This window comes from Tympanuchus pallidicinctus, unplaced genomic scaffold (assembly GCF_026119805.1).
Source record: "Tympanuchus pallidicinctus isolate F22 unplaced genomic scaffold, pur_lepc_1.0 scaffold5, whole genome shotgun sequence".
NCBI classification, from domain to species: Eukaryota; Metazoa; Chordata; class Aves; order Galliformes; family Phasianidae; genus Tympanuchus; species Tympanuchus pallidicinctus.
Window position 1 is genome coordinate 63,607,196 of NW_026294769.1, and position 24,286 is coordinate 63,631,481.

General features: G+C 40.9%; 1 protein-coding gene across 1 annotated transcript in view; it reads right to left on the minus strand.

Annotated features, from left to right (window-relative positions):
- The window catches only part of SNTB1 (syntrophin beta 1), a 106,460-nt gene that overhangs the window by 49,556 nt on the left and 32,618 nt on the right, over nucleotides 1–24,286 (minus strand). The window contains exon 2 of the mRNA XM_052703987.1: nucleotides 3,132–3,348. Within this exon, the coding sequence (XP_052559947.1) occupies nucleotides 3,132–3,348 (217 nt within the window). The remainder of the gene's footprint in view (nucleotides 1–3,131; nucleotides 3,349–24,286) is intronic.

Here is a 24,286-nt window from a genome sequence, read left to right on the forward strand (position 1 = left end):
CTCCCACCCTATTTTAACCAAAGCAATGAAGCAACTTAAGTCTCCAGCTGCATTTGTAGTAACCAGATCCCAGTTTGCCTCACCTTCCTATTCCTTACTGTCACCCCTACTATTCCTTACTATTATCACCAGAAGTTGATGAAAAGCTTTCTGTACTGCAGTAGGATGTACTGCTTATTGGTATTAATAGCTGTGACCATTCCCACACGTCCCCTTAGTGGGGGGGACGCTTCCCCGTGTGTCCTAACATTAACCATCAGTGCTGCCACCAAGGACATTCGTTAGTGACAACACAGGCAAACAACAGACATCAGTGGTAACTGTGTTAACCTTATTTATTCCAGATTGAAATATAATGACAACACCTGTGTCTAAATGAGACTGAGATAGATGTAACTAAAATGTTCTGCATCTTTTCTCCTGTTGCCATGTTTGTACTATACAAAATTTCCTACACACGAAGGCTTGGTGCTGGTTTGTATTACATGGGGTTTTCTCCTGGATATCTTACAGCTGTTTTAATCAGCTAACAGAGAAAACAATCCTTATCTCACTGAAGGCTGAACTCGCATGCAGGTTGGGCAAAGCAGACATCTGAGAACGACTGCTCCAAAGGCACCACATCTCACCTCTGCTCTGGAACAACAAGCTCATTAAACTACTGGAGGGTAGACAAAGACTAAGTAGTTTCTTAACTGAGTCTAGTCTAAAAGGAGAAGCAGAAATCCAAAGCAAAGCCACCAGCTCTACTAGGAAAGCGAGAAGTTTAACTTCCTCCAAGCCTGCTAAATCCATGTTTCAGCCCAACTTTCTAAGAAGGTGATTCAGCTCAACAAACAGGCATTTCCTTCTGGATCCTTTAAAATAGGTACCTTCTCATGTTGAAAGTTGAACCAGTTAGGCCTGGTCCCACCACATTGCTGTGACCAGTGCTGGAGAAACATCTACTCTGGACACCTCGTGCTTCCTACATCCACAATTGGTCTCAGCAATCCCTGAAAATAAGTTCAGATGTAATCCAAAGGAGACCTTTTATGGTCAGCACATGCTTTGGCAGCCTGCCAGCGTCGCTCTTCTAAAACTGCACCGCAAAGTGACACCATCAGTTATAAGATCTATGTGTGTCAGGTCACTCGGTTATAAAACACAAGTGTCATAAAGCATGTAAGGACACCGTTTGGTCTCTGCTGTGAACAAAGATCCAATTATTCTTCTGGGATCGGATTACTATCTTGGGATAGATTTCAGTGGGAAAGGCTCATTGCATTATAATAGCATTTCCACTGAGAAATACCAGAGCTGGTATTTAGAGTTGTTTAAAAACTGAAATGAGTGAAGACACAAGTGTGTGGGACACTACTACTGCACTGCAGCTGCCATGATCTGAAGTACTGTGTACTTAGATGGAAAAATCCAACTTATGCTGCCCATTGTGTCGGAATACAGTAAAAATCAGAAGTCACTCTTTCCACAGGAAATGAGAACAGCACAAAGTGAAAACCATGACAGTAAGCAGTGCGACTCTCCCACGCATTACTTCCTGGTTACACCTAATAACGTACGCTGGTAGCACACTCCAAAAAAGTTAGCACTATCACAGAAGTACTAACAGCAGTGAGCGTTTGCCTGCCTGAATCAGTCCTCCTATCTTTTACATGAAGGGAATGATAGAAGTTGAGAATTGCAGTACAGACAAAAAAAGAAGAGAAACACGCTAAAAGTATCACATCGACGTGTGAAGCATCAAGACACTGTGCTGATTCAAATGACGAGACCTGCCTGCTCTTTACAACATATTCCATGCATGGAGAACTACAAACTCTCCAACCAGCAATACAACTGTCAAACTCTGACATCTTCAACTGTACAGATATATGCGAATAAAGCTGCTCTTATCAAGAGTCAACTCGATATAAAATTGAGAAAGACTGATAGCAATTACTGCTACCAGTTTTGTAACTGTACTTCTGTGGCAGTCCTTTACCACTGAATATGGCAATAACCAGTTGGTTATGATGAAGAGCAGCAGCAAAGCAAATCTACACTGGATAAGAAAGCTGGAGGTTTTTGCACAAGGAAAAGCAAAAAATGTAAGACGGTCCAACAAATATAAAAAAAAAAAATACAGAAAGAAAATTACATGGATACTAATAAAGTTTCTGAATTGCAGAAGAGAATACAGGGGAACCCATCCCCCTTCTGCTCTCCCCTCTTCTCATTATTGTTGTCTGCAAATGAAAATGTACTTTTTGCTCATGCCTATACATAACTGTTGAGAACCAAAGGCATTCCACACTGCTTCTTGATAAGCAAGTACACAAGAAAAACAAAAAGGCCATTATTTGAATGGAATAATCAGTCTGTGTTACTGACTCGACTGGTCCCTTTTCTATCAGTGTGCAGCTGTTCCACACATGTTATAAATAAGCGTTGGTAAGCTCATCCTATTTTTAACATTATGAAAAAAAAACAAGAAGTCACAGAAATTCCACATTAATGTCCTGTAAGTGGAACTTTTCTCCTGTTCTTGACTTTAATACCCAGAACTGAATGGATAAAACAGCCCGTTCTTAAAATAATAGTCATTAAAAAGAAAAAAAAAAAGAAGAAAAAAGAAGATGTAATTTACTGGGATTAGACTAAACCAGGCTGGAATAAGCAGACATTCATCAGACAAGAACAAAAACACATGATTCTATTTCTAATAAAAATGTTGAATTATTGCTCTCAAGAGTTTTTCCAGCACAACCCAAAAGCTGACGTGCCTCTATTTATCCAGAGCTGGGCCCTCAACCCAGCACCCCTGGGCTCAGACACAAGGACATCATGTTCTCAAATCAGTGCTCTCCTCTTGCTCCTTGCTGCAAGGCCTAGAACCCATCACCAGCTCCTGCTCCCCAGCTCTACAGATGAAGAGGCCAACAGCTATTCAATGCAAACTCCCAGCCCCAGTCAAAACCCAGGTGGTGCATGCCCCATCCCTGGAGACATTCAAGGTCAGGCTGGATGGAGCTGTGAGCAACCTGATCTTGCTATAGTTGTCCCTATTCACTGTAGGGGAATTGGACGGGATGGCTTTTAAGAGCCCCTTCCAACTCAAACTATGATTCTATGATAAAACCCCTGCTCACCTGTTCTCAGGGTCTGACACCGTCACGTTGCGTGTCACAAAGCACATCTTGAGCGGTATTGTCTTTTTGTCCCTGTGGATGGAGAGCGAAAGCTGTGACAGTGGGTCAGCAGGCACACATCCCAGGCGGGGAGATTCTGGAGGAGGTGTCTCCCATCCAATCTCTGAAACTGGAGAGCCCTTCTTCACATAGGGTGTTGCTTCTCTCATGTACTTCACTATTTAAAACAAAAGAAGAAGAGGAGAAAAAGAAAAGAATGAATGGATATTCAGTAGTTCCATTCATTGGGAATTCTTTGAACTGGTACCAACTCTCAGCACTGTTTATTATTTGTATGCAGGTTACTCTAAAAGTAATGCCTACTCTTTATTCCATTGGAAAATACAAGAGATACAAAGAGAACAATAATACTTTTTGATAGAGCAAATTCTCAGCTATGAAACACTATTTTTCAACTTAGCCACCACTATTAGCTAATTCCCATGAATGAGCTATCAAGACTTTCTATTTCATGGCGTAACAGCTGTGCATCGCTATCCTGAACACAGCCTGCCTTTCACGTCACTGCCACCACTGCTGAAATGCACCACATATCACGTCACTGTCTGGTCTCCATAAATGTTCAGCAAGTGTCAATACATGCTATTTTTTCCACATAGTGGAATCCAGTTCTACACCTTTGCTTCATACACTTTTCCATGTTAGACGCCAATTTATCAGACTGCCCCTCTGCTGCCATCTGTCACGAGACAACAACTTGTATTGGAATATTGGTGCAAAGCTTCCACCTCTACTGCTGTATCACCAATATCTGCCTCTGACATTGTGAGCCAACATAACAAAATAGGAGGTAATACTTTTGAAGCAGCCTTCTTATGCCCAGCATCACAGCGCTGAGAACTGTGCAAATACAAAAGGTGGAGATTTGATTGCAGCCTATCTCAGCACAGTACAAAAATAAGGGAAAAGAACAGAACAGATAAATAAGAACATAAGGATCCACAGAGTGTAAAGCCAGGAGCGCCATCTGACCTCTGCTTGGCAGGCTCTGAACTCCCATGGAGCAATTTTTAGGTACAGAATTGGTGAGGTGGATGAGTTTCTAAGAAAAACGTTCAACGAAGGAACAGCGTATCTATTATTCACTTATCTAAAATGCTCCAGTGATACCCCAGGGCTGAGAACTCACATCTCACTCCTGGTTCATGCCTTTCAGCATCCTGTCACTGATCTCAAGAGCTACTCTGCTTGTTGGGAAGCAGTTTCAGCTGATTTACTCGTATGTACGTCTGGAGTAAACAAAAATCAATTCACCTATTAGCCTTCTCTAGGGAAATAAAATTGAGTTCAAGCTTTTTGTGCTAATCACAGTATCAGATTAGATCTGTTCTCAGCCTCTTTCAACATATACAGTAGCAAATACATATAGTGAATACAGTGATCTCAAACAATCTTAAATGTAATGTATGCAGAAATTAATTCTCAGTGGGGAGCTGCCCTTCTCCACAAACCCAATGGAGGTCCTTCAAGGAAGGATCTCACCTTAAAGCTCCTTGTGTAAATGAACAAGTCCCACCTGCACAGATGTGGCTGCCTAACTGGCTACTGTCACTAGATGATGCCTTTCAAACAGCAACAAGATGAGCTGGAAGGGCAGGAGTAATGCAAAATTATTTGGGGACGTTATTAAAATGCTGTGAGACAGAATTTCAAGGAAATAGTGCAGGTCATTGTGTCAGCTCAGTTGAAGAGGCTGAGAATGATCTAATAACAGAAAAGATGGGAAAATTAGAAAAGGGCATTGTGGTGAAGGAGGAAAGCAGACAGAACTGTTTGATGCTTCAAATGAAAGCACTGGAAATACTCAGAATGGAGAACAAGAATGGCCAACATAAGTGCTCACCACTGAGAATTCCATATACAATCTCTTTTTCAAAGGTGTTGATAATGGGTAGTTTTTCTCTGTGTCGTACAGGTTTGGCTCTTAACAGCTGGAATCTCATTTGGGGTGTACTTTGGGAATCTGAGAGACTGAACACATTTGGATCTGGTGAATCTATTCTTGCTTCCTCTGAATTAATACGATTTTGCCATGAACTTGGAAAGGAAGAAAGCTAAAGCTCTAAGAATGTTCTTTTGCTAACAAAACTTTGTTTCCTTTAAAATTAGGGATTATCAATTAATGTCTTGAAAAAAGTAATCCGATATGGTTTTGAACTCATCTACAGTGACAGGCCAGCAAATATGCTGCTAAATAAAGGTTTGAGTCACAACAGCGTAACTATTTTCCATGTGCTATTTTCATCCTCTTCCAGCTGCAGCTCTATGCATTAGACCTGAGCATCTTTTAATTAAGAAAAGGAGAGAGGGGCAAGGGAAGGAAGGAAGCTGAAGTGAAAAATCTGGCTCTAATCCTAAGCTGTAAGTGGGAACACAGAATATGAATTTAATTTCCAAGGTGCAGGAACAGAAAAGAGTCATCCCTCCAGGAGCCAAGAAACCAAGTTTCCATGCGATACAGCGGTGAATTCGTGGCAGGCAGCTGCACTATTTCAGGAACTCCTGTATAAGAGGAAGTACAAGCAGGAGGAGACACAGAGAGAGAGAGAGAGCAGAGTGTAATCCTCTTTCCACAAACCGAGTCCCAAATACAGCAAAAGCCAGGAAGACTATCTGGAGAAAAAGAGTGTTATGAAGGCTCCTGCAGAGTTCTGAGCTCCTTGACATCTCGTTTCTGCTGACTTTCAACAAGAAATGGATACTCGGCCCCAGAGACTTACATGACTAAAGGTCCACTGATAAATGGGCAAAACACACTGTTGAACACCATCTTCCTACAAAATTCTACAAGAGAACTAAAAAAATTAAGTGAACGCATGTTTCCTGTCTAAAAAAAATTATTTTAGCATATTTCCACTAATTACTTCCTAATTCCCACCAAATAAAAGCACAGATTAATTGCTGAATTCTATAGTTTTACAGAACAGGCTTTAAGGCTCCTGCATTTTCAGATGTGTTTCATTTATCAAAAGCCCCCTACACAGATACAGGTAAATGTACAAATGGAATGTAGAAACAGAACAGGTGGCAGAGCTTCAACCAATTAGAATTGGCTTTTTTTCAGAGCTGTTGTTTTCCATTTGGTCTTGTTAATGCCCGTAATTATACACCTACAACTAAGGTCCAGTTTATGACTTTAGCTAAAATGTTGTTGAGATGATTCACACATTTTATCAGCAAATATTTCCTATTTACCTCTAAACTCAAATCCTGCAAAACACTGTGTTTATACCACTGCACCAGAAACCCTACGACACCTGGAAATTTATGGTGACTCCATAGGACTACATTCTACAGTCTACCCATATCCAGCTAATAGAAAACAAGTTGATACCAGTATGTACTGTGGGCATATTCCTGTTCTTTGCTGCACTATCTGAGAATCTTGAATGCAGCAGTGTTAATGTGCAACTGCAGTCACACCATCAAGTTTTTAAACTACTAAAAATATATAATACAGACTATTGGACTTTAAAGTAATAATGTTGATAATGTTCAGTTTTCAGACCATTACACTCAAGCACCACATTTCCCTTTGGGTGTAGCAGCATTAATCCAGGTACTGACTGAAAAAGCAAGCAGCTATAAAGAAGACTGTCCTCATACTTCTTAAAACTGCCAGTGATGCTACCTGAGAGAATGAAAACCCAAAACATTAAATAAAATGAAATAAGGCATGCAATTGAACAATAACTCCAAGTTATGCACGACTATGCTTGTACATGTGTTCACATTCATAATACGGCTATATATGATATGGAAATATGGATATATTTACACATGCCTAATGGATGCAGGGATATATTTATAAGGTGAACACAATTATTAAATATATACTTGTATAAGAATGTTACATTCTTTAAGACCATCAGAACGCATTCTGCAAAGACAGAAACTTGCAGAGACTGAGAAAAAAATTCAAATGCTTTCATTACTGTAACTCAATTTACTGATAGACTGTAATTTCAGTAAAGAGTTATCTAAATTCATCCGTCTGATGCTGTACCTCAACCTCAGAGATCCTTATATCCAGTACTAATTAATGATCCGTGCCCTTTTGGTACACCACAAATTAGAAACTGCGGTCAAGCAATTAGAATTCCAATTTCCTGAGCTCCCCTCCCCGTAACGAGAAGAGAAGCGGAAGTGGCAGTCAAATGAATTAATCTGCTGATACACATTGAATACTTCACATTTATTTTTTCATCTGTGAGACAGGCAATGCAGTTCCAAAAAAGCACTTCATTTATATGCAGTTTCTGCCAAGTACCCAGTCTCCACAATTAATCCTTTGTTACTCTTCACAGATGACTTTCTTTTCTTTCTTTCTTTTTTCTTTCTTTCTTTTTTAAGAGAAAGAAGCTGGCTTTTAATGAGAGAAATACTACAGATAGATTTGGTCAGGCTCTTGGCTGAACAGTTCTGTGGAACTGAGACTTTTCTGACACACTGAAACTGTTTCCCAGGAGGGAAAATAAAGACCGCTGAAGAGAAGCCAGTTCTGCAGAGCAAAGCTCTTTCATTACAACAGGAATGAGCTCAAGAAGTGTACATTTACAATATGAAAGTAAAGGGAACAACACGCCTGAATCTGCTCAAATAAAGATGATCCAGGATGTCTTCTTTGCAGGGAAAAAGCAGAGTCTTCTCTTCATGCATTCATTCTCTCTCAAGTAAGCAGTCAGAGACAGCTACCAAATAGAAAATATCACACAGAAGTCTCTTAAAGCTATTTCCACATTACTGATATCTATATCCAAAACACACAGGTTTTCCAAATCTCCCATAAATCCAAATTCATCTGCTCTGAAAGCTGGTGTACAGAAGAGGAGCTGGCCATGTCCTTCACCATACTTCAGATCTATCAAGATTGCATTAGGAAATCAGTTAAGAAGTTTCTCAAGCCCACAGTATTGAATGTGATTAGATCAATTGCTTTTATCAACTTATTCAGTAAGAAGGGGCCGTCTGACTCTCGTGTGCTGAAGTGAGTGCACCAGGACATCTGCAAGCCCGTGTTAACAAGTCAGAGCCATCCAACAGCTGCTAAAGTGATACTGTAAAAAGAAGAAGAAGAAAAAAATAGGAAGTAGCAAACCTAGAAGAAATCACTGGAGGTATGAGGGCTTTGGAAGGGCAAAGGATGGGCAAGTCAATCCTTCAGCACAGTTCTGTCATTTTGCTTGACGAAATGTTAAAACACAGAACTTGTGGTGTAGTAGGCTTATATCCCAAGTGGTTTCAGAGCTAGTTATAACTGAAAGGAAAACATTTGCAAAAAACTCAGAAGTTGCACCCAAACTATGCCAGTCTAAACGCAGAGCACTTCACATTCCTGTCAACTGAACTGAGATTCACGGAGACAAAGAATTACTGAATTAAAGTTAATTTAATACCACAACTCCCAAATTTACTTATTGGCTTCCTTCTAAACTCACTCAAACTGCGCTCATTACAGTGAAGACATATGTAAAAATGTCCAGGTTCTGGTGGCACCATCAAAACTAAGATCCAAATATTTGAAGAAAAGAGTTCATGGATGAGATGATCTGTGAGGATATGTCACATCACTCTTTCAAAGCCTTTAACACGAGCATAAACTCAAAAACAGTTAACAGTACTTTTTCTGAGTTCTGCCACTCAGTTTCCTACAGAAGTCTCTGTTATCACATTCAGACAAGTAACATCCAGCAACACCACTGACTTTCCCCCAAGAGGTTAGATCTTCAGGGAAATGATTAATAAACACCTTGTGAGAATACAAATCCACTTTACATTTCAGCCATTTCCCACCCTTCAGTGAGACAAAGAATGTACCACTTTCTGCTGGTTTAAAGTTCATTCAGCTGAATTCGGCAGATGTTGCTTCATTCCTTAGAGAGACAGGTTTGAGTCAGGACTTGGGAGAAGGACACATCTTTAGACTAAATTCACCAGAAGGGAAGGCATTAGCAATTGGTACAAAAAGGCTGCTGGTAAGTGACCTTCAATCTCAAGTTTCTGGTGGGCTGCAAATGGGATGGTTGAAAATGATCTACAATTGAATTTGTTTTAAGCAGCAGTGGCAAGCTTCATCACACCCTTCTGTCCCTGAAATGAAGTTATTTCCTGTTTGAAGCACTTTGCAGTCTGCAGCTTTGCGTAGGTAAGAGAGCTTTGTCAGTGAGGTAAGGAGACACTCAGTCCAAACAGCAGCCCAGTGTCCAGGTCCCCATCTAATTGCTCTTTGCAAATATGTGACAAGGTTAAGCCTGTGCTGTTATAAATAGAAACCCCAGTGCTATCCTTATTTCCTGTGAAAAGTAAAGGCATTAAATGATAAGCAGAATATGCATTTCCTATCTATTTACACTATCATAGAGAAAAAATAAAAGTAAATGGTGTGACAAGGTTCTGCCAAGGTACACAGTAAGGGGAGAAAACAGACTGCTCTCAGGATTGGGAGCAGTCTATGAAACCTCATGGTTTTCACGACCTGCATAGGGCAGAGGAACCAGTCTGCAACCAGCAGCACTACAATATCCACAGCAGATCACCAAAAGCTCCTATTTTGCTACCAAAGCTGTCACAGAAGTCAAGAAGCTGTAGGAGCAAAAGCAGCAGCTAGTCTTGGACAGGCAGCCCCTTGAGATGCCTTCTCCTTCCCACCAGCACCAGGGACCTCTCTGTAATGGTGGAGCTGGAGATTACATTCCCAGGCCTTCCCATACTTCTGTGTCACACTGCTAGAAGAGTCTTCAATGTGCCATTTTTCTTCTCTTTCATTATGTGTAGACTATCGTGTGGGCTCATCCAGCCACCGAACTGTTTGCAAGTTAAATGACTGTATTCTATGAATAAAGTCCAACTTTCAGCTAACACTCAAGGAACCAAAAATACATTTTCAATGCCAAGGAGAAATTTTTATATTTCTGTTCAAAGCAGCTCAGTGGAAACTAAACAAACATGAAATTCCGTCACAGTGAATCACAATGAAACCAAAGGCTGGACCACTGCCCTGATTCACATCTCTAAATGTAACACATTGCTACCATCTGAGTCGACAGAGTGATCAAAAGAGTCACAGGTTGTCAATAATTTAGTACAGAAAATTTCAAAATGACAAATTAATAATAAATACAGATAGAGCCTACAGTTGATCTTGCTCAACAGTTTCTGTTAGAATTTCCTCTAGACACGTGTATTACACTGAATGTGTTAAGGTTTCTCTCCTCATCCATTGATAGATTACTCTTCTCCTAAGTTTCACAGTTCCTGTTTCAATAAACTGGATCTATTTGGTTCTGGTTTAAGAAATGTCACAAATAATGAATGCATGAATTCTAGTTGCAATGGTCCATAGGCTACTCATCAGGCGTCCAATAATATTATGTTAATTCCCAAAAATAAATGCAGACATATCCACCTCTGCATGATCTGAAAAGCAAATCTTAGCTGGTAAATATTCAGTATACCCCAGAAGTATAATGTTTGGTGATAAACAAGATGCCTACAGTTTGATCTAGAAAGAGGTGCTCGTGCTACCTTGAAGAGCTTACACTAGTACCCAGCAGAGAACACCTGCACTGCACAAGTGTCCCTCACCTAAGCAACAGCAAATTAAAAAAGACCACTGTCAAAACCTGCAAGCAGTAGCTAAAAAACATACTACATTTTTTGTAAAAGGTGACACAGCTCATTTGCTACACTATGTGACATTTTGATCTCTACAATTAAGCTATGCACGTCTCTTATAATGGAGAGGGAAAGTGTCTGAAACAGGCAATCTGGGAGCAGAACGTTTAAATTAGCAGTCACATTTTGAGAAAAATCATTGTAGGACCTGTATGTTATCCACTAAAAATCAGACTGGACCTTTCGGTTGTCTGCAAGGCAGAATGCTTCACCAGATCAAAACAAAAACTGAGGTTATGGTGACATGACGTTAGGACTGGGTAATCATACTACCTGTAACTCTGCCCAAAGTACAGCATCAAAACATGGCTTCATGTGAAGGAGAAAATGGAACCAAGCACATATTTTTCCAGTCAGCCCTTGGAGTGCTCAGATTCTTAAGAGTTGTCTTGCATCTAATGCTAACATACGTAAACCGGTATTTTAAAATATATTATCTAAACCTCAGGAATAAGTAAACTTAGAATTTCTCATGTGCTGCTCACGCATACTGCTTACCCTCACTGTTAGTATTTATAGCTCCTTTTCCAATCTCTCACATGCTCAGATGGAATTCAAGGTGTCTGGCATCACCAGTATGCTGTAATTTTTCCTGTTTACATGAGTAATCTCAAGTGTCAGAACAAATATTTCAACCACTGGTGATTATGTGAAAAAATACATTAGGGCATTACAGTTTTAGAGAATGCTGTTATTCCAGCAGTCACACAAATCATTAAGTAGTACAAGATAGACTGAAAATGGCATTCACCGAGGGAAATCATTATGCTGTGTGTGATTATACCCGTTTTAGATGCTTATGCTCACAGAGGCAAGTTAAAATGCCTTCCTCAAAGTCATGCAGTAAGTCTATGTCAGAGTTCTCAGCATTCAACTTAATTTCCATCCCCTTGTGACTTTTCATTTTTAATCATCTCAAAGGAATCACAGGGCAATTGAAAACTGGAGCCATACTGCCTACAATCTTTTCTCTTTGGGAGCAACTTGAAATGCTTCAAAGATCCCCCAGTTTTGTTGTATAGAACAAGGCTGGAAGCGCTTTCAAAATTTCAAAGATTATCTTTTTCATTCTCCAATGGACAACACTAAGAGTTTCAAAAAATGAACAAATTCAGGACAATCATTTATGTAAGAATTCGTATCTTCAATGTCAGGAATATCTACTGAAAGGCGTCACATAAATAAAATCACAGCATCACAGAATTGTAGGGGTTGGAAAGGACCTCTGGAGATCATCAAGCTCCCCTGCTAAAGTCCAGAACTGGATACAGAACTCCAGATGTGGCCTCACCAGGGCAGAGTAGATGGGGAGGACTGACCCTCGATCTGCTGGCCACACTCTTCTTAATGCACCCCAAGATACCATTGGCCTTCTTGGCCATAAGAGCACACTGATGGCTTGTGGCCACCTGCTGTCCACCAGAACACCCAGGTCCTTCTCTGCAGAGCTCTGTTCCAGTAGATCAGCTCCTAACTTGCACTAATGAAGGGATTTTCCTCCCTAGCTGTAGGACTCTACACTTGTCCTTGTTGAATCCCTACTCTCCAACCAGTCCAGGTTTCTCTTTTCAGGAATGTTTTAACTATCAACCATTTCAACTGGGGATATCATTGGCCATACCTGGAATATTCAAGTGCAAATAAATACATATAAATATAATGTGAACAGTAACAGTGACTTGGAGTGCAAATTTCTGAGTGCTCTTTTCTTGCCTACCTTTCTCTCTCTTTCTCTTTTAAAATGGAAATTTAAAAAGTTTGGTACATTTAGAGAAGCAATCAACCCAAGCTGTCAGCCCACAGAGCTTATTGAGGCACTGGAAGAAGAGATCCTACGTCACACCATCCCTTGTCCCTAAGTAAAAAAAAGGAGACAGAGCAGCACATTCAGGCAGGGCAACACAGCGGTTAGGAAAAGAGCAGGACAGTGAAACACTAGGCCATGTGCTCATACCTCACTGCTTAGGCTTCCATTTGAACAGATCTCTTTCCTGCCAGAGATCACAGTTTTCTCCAGGAATAAACCACCAAAGCTCTAACGACAAACAAGTACAGAATGAACACACTTGTCATTACCACTAGCCAGAAGTCAGAAAGCACTCAAGATATTGAAGAAGGAAAATTCTCAGAAATGCAGCAACCGAAGAGACCATGACTGGAATCCATGTGTGCTGCCACAGGACATGGTGCCACATGCTGCTCACAGCTCAGTGTCTTGTACCAAGGCTATAGCTCTCCTATGCTCATCCCTAAGAAGCTGTCATTGCTGCATCTCAGAAAGCACCAGTGATCCCTGGTGGTATGTAGTGCTCTTGAATCTCCAGCGCACAATTCAATTTGGGAGTGAAAAGCAAGATTTGGGGTTTTTTTTGGCAGTTTTATTATTTTCAAATAGAATCATTTAAAACAGTTCTTCAAAACAGTTTTCAGAAATGAGTGAGGGAACACTGTAAACAAGGAAAGCAGTGAAAACCGTAACAGAAATCCCAGAGATCACAATACAGAAACTGGATTTATTTCCACCAAATGTTTTTGTGGGATACTCTGAAAACGTAAGATCTTACTCACATTCTTTTTTTTTTTTTCTGTACAAACAAAAAAGTACTTTCACTTTTAAGATCAAATTCCTTCTCTAATAAATATTGCATGGGGTCTCTCCCGGCATTCACTTTGTTAGATGGAAAATTCATACAGTTATGATTCCATTAGGTTCCTTGCAGAGGACTGAGCATTTAATCAATGAGAGCAAAGAGCATCTAAATAGCGTTAGGCTCCAAATTCTTTCAGTGAGAAGTTAAATCCCCATTAGCTTTGAGCCGTAAGCTTCCATGGGTTTAGCATGCAGCTTAAAAGATAACTCTGTGAGGGGTCATGGCTCTTTACTGTAGTACAGAAATCTACTTCACAAATGTCTCTGCAATAATAATACAAATATAATCCTGTTTCAGTGGACACTATCCTTCTAGAAAACAGGCTGTGTTTTCTGTCCCAGAAAAAGAAAAATAAGCATTAATCTTCAATTTAAGGGCAAAGTAATCCCTTGCTTCATTCAGGCCCTATTATAGAGAATTACTGAGACTAGCCTGGTACTGCTGAGATGCTGGGGCCAGCATAGCCCCTCCACCTCTTCACCAGACAAAGCGGACAAAAGTTGTCCACAGCAGCCACCGAAAAGCAAGTGCAGTTGACTTGGCACATCAAATCACATTTCCTTGCTACCCCAAATGCCAATTCGGCCTGTTCCAGGTTAGGACAAAGCCAGGTTAAAATAGTACAACCTATTGTTTTTCAGAGTCTGCAAATTGCCTGCCAAGTACTTCTTGGTCAACTGCAGAAGGAGGCTGTACCAGGAGGCTGGTAACAGAGGTTGGAAGAGAAACTGGCAATTCCCAGCTGAACTGTAATGAAATGCAATTCCATTTGAAATCATCACAGAGAAAAAAAAAAAGTTTAATGAGTGAGAAGAATGTTGATTTGTTTGCATCTCAAATTCACTTGCCATTTGTACTGCTGGAGCACTTATCAGGATTAGTGAAGAACCAGGGCATGACAGCCTCAGATGCTGTGCAAACACAGAACAAAAAGATGGTCCCCTCCCAAGGAGCTAAAAAATCAAGAACAAGTTAATAGACAATAAGCACATGACAAGGAAATAAGCAGGCAGAAAAGCCTACAATAAAAATCGCGCTTGTATCTGCGTTGCTACAGTTACATTTTATTTCCTTCTAACACAGACAGCTGAAGCAGGTGCTGTTTGTAAAAAACACTGTAAAAAAATGGGGAACAAAAAAAGAAATATGAGTAGGGTAATACTCTTGCTGGGATGCATTTGTAATTAATAGCAGAAGAATTTCCCGTGTTGCTATCACACATTTCGCATGTAAGGATTCCATCAAGACACAGACTTTCAGCTCCAGCTCAGTGCTAAGAAGTTTTTGCACTGGAGTCTTTGCTTCAGAGTTGTGCTATGTGACAACACTTTGCCTGAAGCAAAGACAGCTCACGCAAGTGCAAGTGTAGCATCAAGCCAGATGGGGATGCACAGCTGAGTCTGTACGGACAGAACAGGACTTGAGGCACACCTGATGCATGGAGGAATCCCTGTATCTGTGCAGATCCAGTGAAGCTGTGCTGAACTTACGAGGCCAGCTCCCATACACTTTCTGCTTGTCTGTTTTGTAAGCCTTAAGAATAATTCCACTGCAAAAGTATATATGCTTGCAGGGCAAAGACAGAAAGAAAGCAACGGATGATGTGTGTGTGTGGTCACCATTAGCATAACTGGTTTTCTTTATGCTACAGTGTGTGAGTGCCTTTCAAAAGGGAAAGTGAATTCACTGCTTTCACAACCAGATCTGCTGTGACATTAGAAAGACTTGGGAATACAAACAGGGAAAATTAGCTGCTTGAGGCTTGTTTATTTCGTTTAAGGGCAGGTCCCTCCTTCTTCTTATAGACAGCACAATCAGATGATATCAGTTCTTTAATCACTATTTTTTACGGCAGTACAGATGGGTGCAGCAATATAGATATGTAAAACAACAACAGAATTTCTGCCTCAAGGAGCTTCTGATTCTGGGATCATCTAAAATTTCTGCCAAAGTCTGTGGGTTCAACTTCAAGGGGAATTAGGTCAGGCCTAATGGTTAAAGTTGAATGGTTAAAGAATGGAAACTGTGAGAAGAATCAACACTGACAAGTAACTGCTGGAAGCAGTGCTCAACACCAGATTACTAAGAGATACTCCAGTTGGAACCAGCTGAAAGAACTGTGACCTCAGTCATATAGAACTAGAACATGCCAGCCTGTGTCCCCAGCACTGGGGTGACTCTTTTCTCATCTTGCATACCAAAGGCCAGCAGAATATTACAAATGTGTCTCTCCAGGGATCACTCACATAAGTAAACTGACCTTTGGGCTTATTGCCATAGCAGGTTTGTGCTCCGGTGTTTAAAGGACAACTTTGAAACTCTAGATTTCAGCAAATGTCAGAAACCGATAAACAACTCATTTATACCATGCTCATCTCCAGCATTTTAAAGACCACTTCTGCAACTGCATCCCTTGCAGGGACTGCAAGACAATGAAGTGAAGCTGGTGGCAAAGTATAAAGTAAAACTTTTTAGGAATCCTAAGACCAATCTGCCTGGTTGATTACTACATTTTAGAAAAGAAGATTAGGAGATGGGAGAGGATTTTAAGCTTGCTGATGGTGCAGGTATGCTAGGGATAATTCTATCTCTTCTACCAGAGGAAGGGCCAGAAAATGATTCCCGATGAGTAAATAATGGCCCACTAATTAACAGAAGTTACCAGAAGAGAATATTGGCTCCACACATATCATCAAAAATCAGATCAAAAGTCTAAGAGTTTTGTGCAGATGCTTCTAGAACTCTGGCAAGCTCGGTGTCGTGATCACTGCCCTGGGGTGAAAAACCTCCTGATAATCAACCTGATCATCCCCTGTCTCAGCTTCGTGCCATTCTCTTGGGTTCTGTCATTGGTCACCAGACAGCAGAGCTCAGCACTGCCCTCCGTTTCCTGTGAGGAGCTGCAGCAGCCATGAAGCCTCACCTCAGCTCCTCTGCTTTGGGCTGAGCAAATTACGTGACTTCAGCTGCTCCTCATGTGTTTTCTCCTCTAGAAGAGATAACCATTGCCACTGGGTCAGGCTTTCCTCATCTGCTCTCCTCTGCTCCATGCAGAAGGGCTCCTGCACCTCTCCCACCCAGCAGCACCTTGTGCTGGGACTGATACTGCAGGAGACTCCCAGGCTGAATTTTTCTGCTTGTACAGCTATTCTTTGTCCCCAGGAGAAGGTACAGCAGCAAAGACAAAAGCATCCTGTGAAGCACATGTTGAGCTATGGTTAATGACGCCAACATGCTCATGCCAGAAATTCTAACAATCTACCATTACATAGAAAGACTGCCTCCAACAAAATCTCTTTACGGCATTCAGAGCATTCCCTACATGTCAGTATTTTCAGATCACAGCTATGTGACACCCACCATGGCGAGATCAAGTTGCAGCAGCAGGTCTGCACCACTCAGCCATCCTCCAAAGAGAAGGCTCTGATGAAACGACAACAAGGTGTCCCTGCCAAACTGAAGCACAGCCCACTGTGACACCTCTAGCATGCATGGAGAACCAGCAGAAAGTAGAAAACAAAATATATATAACAGTAATACTACATTTAGATAAAAAGATTGTGGATTTAATGGAAAAAGAAAGCATTATCAAATGAAGGACACGGTATCCTGAAAAAAAACGAAAAAAAAGAACAGAACAGTTATTGGAGCTGTTACAGAGACATTACCTAACAGGATGAGAAAACTCATTACAGTCTGGCTGCCTGTTTGATATTCTCCATTTTCTTTACAGTACACTTCCAGAGCATTAGATGCTAGCTATATTCAATACAGTAGTATCCAATACAGCAGTAATTAAATTGTTATAAAAATACTAAGCTGGAATGCTGGCGAGCTCAACGAGTGGCACTTTCATCAATGATGGTCAGGGAGTCATTCTGCTGTGCTCTTCTAATATTTCAAATAATGTTTGCCAGGATCCCCCCCACCAATGCTTTCTCTTCTTCTTTTTGCATTGTACTGCAGTAATCACACAGGCACCTGCTGTGCTCAAAAGGTGGAAAGCTCAATAGATTCTTCAGGAGTAGGAAAAATAACAACAAAAAGCCTCATGTACTTAAGCAAAGTTTCACCTTCCAGAAAGACAAACCCAAAGGGCCACCTTGCTTTTCTCCAAACTGTGTACCCCCTGATATCTCTGTGGCAGCTCTAACAGCCTCACTATTTCCTTCATAGAATCATAGAATCATAGAATCACCAAGGTTGGAAAAGACCTAAAAGATCATCCAGTCCAACTGTTCACCTATTCCCAATAGCTCCTACTAAACCATGTCCCTCAACACAACATCCAGTCTTTCCTTGAACACCCCCAGGGTCGGTGACTCCACCACCTCCCTGGGCAGTCCGTTCCAGTGCCTGACCACCCTTTCCGAAAAGTAATACTTCCTCATGTCCAGCCTGAATCTCCCCTGCCGTAGCTTGAAGCCATTCCCCCTGGTCCTATCACTAATGACACGAGAAGACTAATGACGAGAGACTTCTTGTGATCATAAGTTATCGTTCTTAAAAAATACACACAAGAATTCTATGACTACCCTTCTTATTCAAGCAGTTACGTTTACCTAGAAATGCGTGACCTGGGTTTTCTTGATAGACAAGCTCCTCCTGAATGACATGGCTGAGGGGAACATGGGCTGAGCTACTGCTGCCTTGGCCTCTCCCGCACTTCTGACTAGAAATTATTTCCTCTATCTCCTAAAATACATTTACAGCACCAGGGCCTCCATTTCTTCCTGGAGAAAGGCCAAGGAGGAGGCAGGCCCAAGAAGATGAGGACAAAGCAGCACTTCTCTGCTATTCCTCCCATCCCATTGCTGGTCACTGGGGCACCATTTTGTCTGCAGGTCATACGAACTCCCAAATGTTGGTGCTTACACAAACAAGGTCTTAATACTGTAGCTTTTGCCAGCCAGAAAACTAGACTTGCATTGTTCTGCAAAGCAGATGATCAAAATAATAAAAACAATCCCTTTACTCTTATCTTCCTTCCACATCTCAATTGCTTCTCCCCTGCCTGGCTCATTGTTGTGTTCACCGTTGCCTCTGCAGGAGGCAGTTTTACAGCAGGTGACAAACCAACCTGCAGGTAAAGATGTTTTGCTCTTTTCAGTGCAAAGGAAATATCAGAGAGCTTGGTCTAGCTGCCACTTGCTGTGAATGAACTGAGCCATCAACTGAGCCACGTACTGAGATTAGAAACACACTGCTTTGAGGTGGGAGATCACATTTAGATGCACCATAGTTTTTCTTTAAATTTAGCAGTTGTTCCTAACATGTGAACAAGTGGCATTTGTACCTGCACACTCCATGTCCCATGTGCCCTCATGCCTTCCTATTGACCACAATGGCCACGGACAGGGAAGTGCTCAGACTATTCACCCAGAAACAAGACGTTCATTAGTGCTGCCTATTGCAGTCATTTAAGTGATACAGAAATATCAGATCAGAAACATTGATTTTTTTTTCCTATTAAATCTCCTACAGTTTATCATTCACTACTCTACAGTCCTTCAGCAGCCTCAAACAAACACTTCATTCAAATGCTTGTCCCATGCCTGTGACCCCTTGATTACATCCCTTTTTAAGGGCACTCCTTTTTGCCACTGCTCTGTCTCTGCCACAAAGCTTACACAGCTTTTGCAGCTGGTAATAGCTAAGGAGGGGAAGCGAAGAGATTAGCTCCATTTTACTGTCTGATTTGTTTCCTATGATCAACCAATTAGGTAGGTCAAGGCTGAGTAATTCCACAGGACTAAGTCTATGTAATTGCTTGCTCATTTTCTTTCACTATTATTCTCACCTTTCATGCCTATTTTATTCCGATCAACAGCTACATGCACTTGTCACATCTTGTCTTTCAATGCTGATCTCTTCACGCACGGTTCTGTCTCCTCTGGCTTGCTTTTGCAGTACAGGGATATAAACCTTGTGTTTGCTGGGATGAAGAAAATCTGTCCTTTCTGGGTTGCGCTAAACCCAGGCTTGATCCATGAGAGCGCTGCAGCAGTCCAAGCAACCTCATGCAGAAAGCTGGAGAGGCAGGAGGAAGGAAAACACACCTCGAGCCTTGGACAATGTATTCCACCTCCTTGGAAACAGAGATCAGGACTTCTGATTCAGTCGCAATGCGTTGGACAACAAGCTCAGCAGAGCCCCTGAACACTCTCCTAAAACCTTGTTTTTCCTCCAGCATAATGGTAATACAGCCATCCTATTGCCAGGCAATGCAAATACATCATCTGGCCTCTAGCCTGGGTAATATAAAGACCATCACTCTTAAGTTATCTCCAGAACATTTCCTTCATGCCCCTCCCTGAGTGTTTCTATGGGATACTACTTGTATCCCAGGTAGCTGGGATAAATATATGAGAACAACCAGAAACTTGAATAGCAGGAAATTAAGTTTCAATTCCTACATCCCAAAGTTAACTGTCAGAAGGCCCATCACAAAATTTGGACTGCAAATTTTAGATTAGCTATTCTTCCTGTGATAAATATAAGAGAATAAAGCTTGTTCCAGCTAAAGTGGTCCAAGTCTCACCACTGACAAACAATCTACTCAAACAACAAAATCTGGCTTAAGTCCTATGAAAGTAAATTTGGAGGAAGGAGTGGGGGAGGTAACTGATAGGAAGAAGAGGCTTCAGTGAGACTCAGAGACGCGTATGCTCTCATGTGTGACCCAAAAAGAAGCAACTGAATTCTTCACAGTATTAATGACAAAACCTATTTCTCGTAGAGAAGATCAATGGGAACACAGAGGCTCCAAATATTTTGCAGCAGGAAAGGTTTAGATGGCTTCTGCTCAGTGTGCTAGAGAAAAATTCCACCAGAAAATTCTGCCATCATATTCCTGCACATGTATTTCTATGTATCATCGAAACAACTCAATAAACCCATAATATTTAAAGGCTATAAAGGCAGTTTATAAACCTGAAGCCTCTACCCTATAAAACACACTCTTCTGCTTTTACCCTGAGAATAAGCAGATCGAAAAAAACTGGAAAGTCTATACAGAAATAACACTTTATTGTAAATGCACTCCCTTTTACAAATAAGCTATTTCAAACTGAAGCTTTTTTTTGAAGATGAGAAAGTTCAGAAACACAACCCCTGTGCTACTCTGTGTGCTTCAATGCACACTGCAAACATTAAATTAAGAAAGCTATAGAACCATGGCACACCATGAGATGGTGCAGACGATTTCAATTTCTTTCTTGAAAAGTGGGACCTTCATCTCCATCTGAAAAAGTTACCTTTTATCATAAAAGTCTTTGTATGAGATTAGAAATGAAACATACTCTATGTAAGATATACTAATACCTGCAGTGTTTTATTGCTGTGGAAATACAGGAACTTCTAGGTTTTAAGAAATACCTGGAGTCTTTCCCTTCCCACAAACCATCATACTACATACTTTGTTCCTCTCTAGAAGCTACATAACGTGAAGCAGAAAACTGCCACAATGCTGAGGGATGGACTTTAATTCTTCTCACTCTCCATGTGTGCTGAAATGCTATACACAGCTCAAACAAGTATGTATGCAGTATTTACAGCACTTTGTCAATGAAGCTTAACCCAGTACTGAGAGCAGTTTCAACTCTGTTCTTCCAGATCAGGCAGAGATGTATATTTTTTGAATGCTTGGGCATTCATTCCTAAATTGCATTTGTACTTTCCACAAAAAACATTCGCATCAAACAATGCTGTTATGTGATTTTTAAATAGCAACTCTAACAGGTTTAAAATAGAACTTTTTCTTTACCAAAAAATAAAGACAAATCCATATGATCAATTAAAGTACGATCTACAGTAAGGGAGGAAGTCATGGCAAACAGCACAAAGCCAAGCCACAACATACTGCAAGTCTTGCTTTACATTTAACATCAGTGTCTTTTGTTCCTTGCCTGCCTGGACAGAGCTCCTACTTCCCTGATTACATCAGGGTAAATTATATGGGATGATGGGCACTGCAGTTTGGAAAAGAAAGCCACTCCATGCAGGTAGTAACAACAAACACACACACCACGTGTAAACAAGGCTCCATTATATATTTTCCACCCAATTTTTAAAAGTTAAATATGTGACAGTTTGGTATGTCATTTGTGACAGAGAAAATAAAAGGAATACTGTATCCCTTTGTAAGACAAATCTGTAAGACAAAGACTGATGCTACTGAAACACAGAATCATCAGGCAACTCAGGTCTTGCTCTGAAATTGCTACTGAAATTGAGTCATGACTTGGGTACTTGGCATGCTGAAAAGTTTTAGTTTTACAACCCCAAAGTCCAGAGGTTTTCTGCAAAAAAGACATCAGTGTAATAGTCAAAGTTAAAAAAGTCTGACAGAAACGCTAGGTGCTGCTGACAAAGATTTCCAAGCCTGGGATAGGAGTTAGAGGAGAAGCTGTAATATATTTCACAGTATACTCTCTTGGGAGAACAGTTGCCAAAGTGATGATTGAATAAATCTCCTAAATTAAATAAATCCCCCCCTGCTTTTGCAAAAAAAAAAAACAACAAAACAATAAAACGAGTCTTGTCTCACAAGCAGAAACTAGGTGAGATGACAAAGCAGTGATAACAGAGAAGCTGGAAATCTTCACATCCTTGTAAAGTATGTCCTGGGAGCATCAACAGCCTGGTCTCTCATTGGTCATGTAGCTGTACACACAAGACTATGCTGAGTGATGCTGAACTCACCACGGTCCTTTTCTCTTCATTTCTGGACCAGCCCACCCATAACCAGCATATCTGCTCATATGGCAGAGGGCAGCTCAAGTGCAGCCACAGGGCACTCCGCTCCTTGTGAAAAACAGCAAGAAAAAGCAGCAAGAAAAAGCTGTCACTGCTTAACAAGGGAGGTCTACAGCGAGAAATTTCCATATTTCAGGTAGCACTGTGTGGTTGAAGGGCTGTGCAAACACACTGTATCAGCCCTCTTCTAATAACCGAGATCACTGATCAATTTATATCAGTGTTGAAAGACTGGAAAATAAATACTCAAACAACACGGTAGAAAGACCTGCTGAAGGATACAACCTAAGGAAAGTCCTCCTTAGACATCAGAAAACCTACAGAAGGGAAATGGCACAAAATACTTCTTCTGTGCAAAGTCTTTGATAAGGAGTTGTAAAAGCACAGCAAAACTTCTTCTGCATTAGGACACTATGAATGTTGCTCAAGCCTCTGGACTCTGATCTTTACAAGGCATGAGTTCCCACTGCAGTCTTACAATATTTCTGCTTGATTAATTAGATTAAAAAGTCAATCAACCACAAAATAAGATTCTCTGGAAACCAGTCTCCATTAATTCTGAGCCTGTCAGACTTTGTTTTTCTTACAAATAACCAGAAAGCCCAATTACAAGAAGAGCAGAAAACCAGAACATTGGATTTCTCAAAGAATTGACGGGGAGTGCCCAACCCCCAAAATAACAGCTTGTCTAAGGAGGAACTTGCTCCTTCACAATGGAAAGAGACTGCCTTGTGTAAGGCGTGGGGCTTTCAGCCTCTATCAAGTCCTAGCCAAAAATACCCAGGAATAAGGAGACATCCATATTTAGCAGTGCTCCATACTGGGCCAGATGGAGCTCTTGATGGAAGCTGAGCAGATAACTGAGACCTGAAGAGCAGTAAAAGCCCTTCTGTTCAGAGGGAGAGCAATAGCAGGGTGGCCAACATCATTGCAGCAGCTGGACTATCACACTGCAGGACTTGAGTCACTAACATAATCAATCCTTGTGCTTAAGCAAGCATGATGGCACAAGTTTTTTTTTAAGACCAAACAAAAAGAAAGTCTTATTGCTGAACAGCAATCAGGCACTGGCTGAATTCCCAAGATTTGAGGAGATGATTTAATTGTCTCTGTTGCTTTGGCACAATTCACTTTTGGTAGACACATGCTGCTGCCATTCTTTCAGGAACCACGTCGGCCAAATCAAATGGCTAAAAATGAGAAATCGAGGAAGAGGGTGAGGGGAGAAGGAGGCCTTTAACATGGTCTAACTAACACAGCTTAAAATCTAAAATGAATAGAACAGCCAACAAAGTGGCATAAAGGGAGAGATCTGTTCAGTTTAAATGACAGGCTCAGAAATTGGCAACTTTTATAGTTCACAGGGATAAATGGATCTCTCTAGAGGACAAGTCATCCAGTAGCTATTTTGAAGTGGGAAGAAATCAGCTTTTGGAACTGCCACTTTTTTCCTCTGTTATCAACAAGGAAAAATCAGTACTTCGTCTCAGCTAGTTGTCAAGCATTTAGCTAAAGTTCAGAGAGACCAACTGCACCCAGAAGATCAAGTGACTTCACTTGACAAACCTGCATTTGATTCTGCATCAAATCCAGTATTTTAAATCCAAGGTCATACTAGCCAATTACAATCTGTAAAAGCTGAAGTGATGCTGCACAGACTCAGGAGGCGGGAAAATAAGAGTAAATTAAACAGGTGGTTTTGTTGTTTGTTGGTGGTGTTTTTTTCTTTGCTTGATTACCACATTGCTATACCCAAATCACATGCATATGCTTTGTTCTTTTGACTGCAAACCATAATCAGAGACAGGCAGTCCATTATGTTTTGAAAATCCCATTTAGTGAATCTTAAAACAAGAAAATTGAACTTTCCCATTCCTCCTTTTCCCCTAAACCTATTTTAAAACCAAAGTATGGATTACCTTGTTTCCAACATGGAGCTTGTACTGACAGAGACAGGACAGAGACACCCAGACATTCATTTAAGCAGGTTTATTTTGATAGTATCTTACAGAG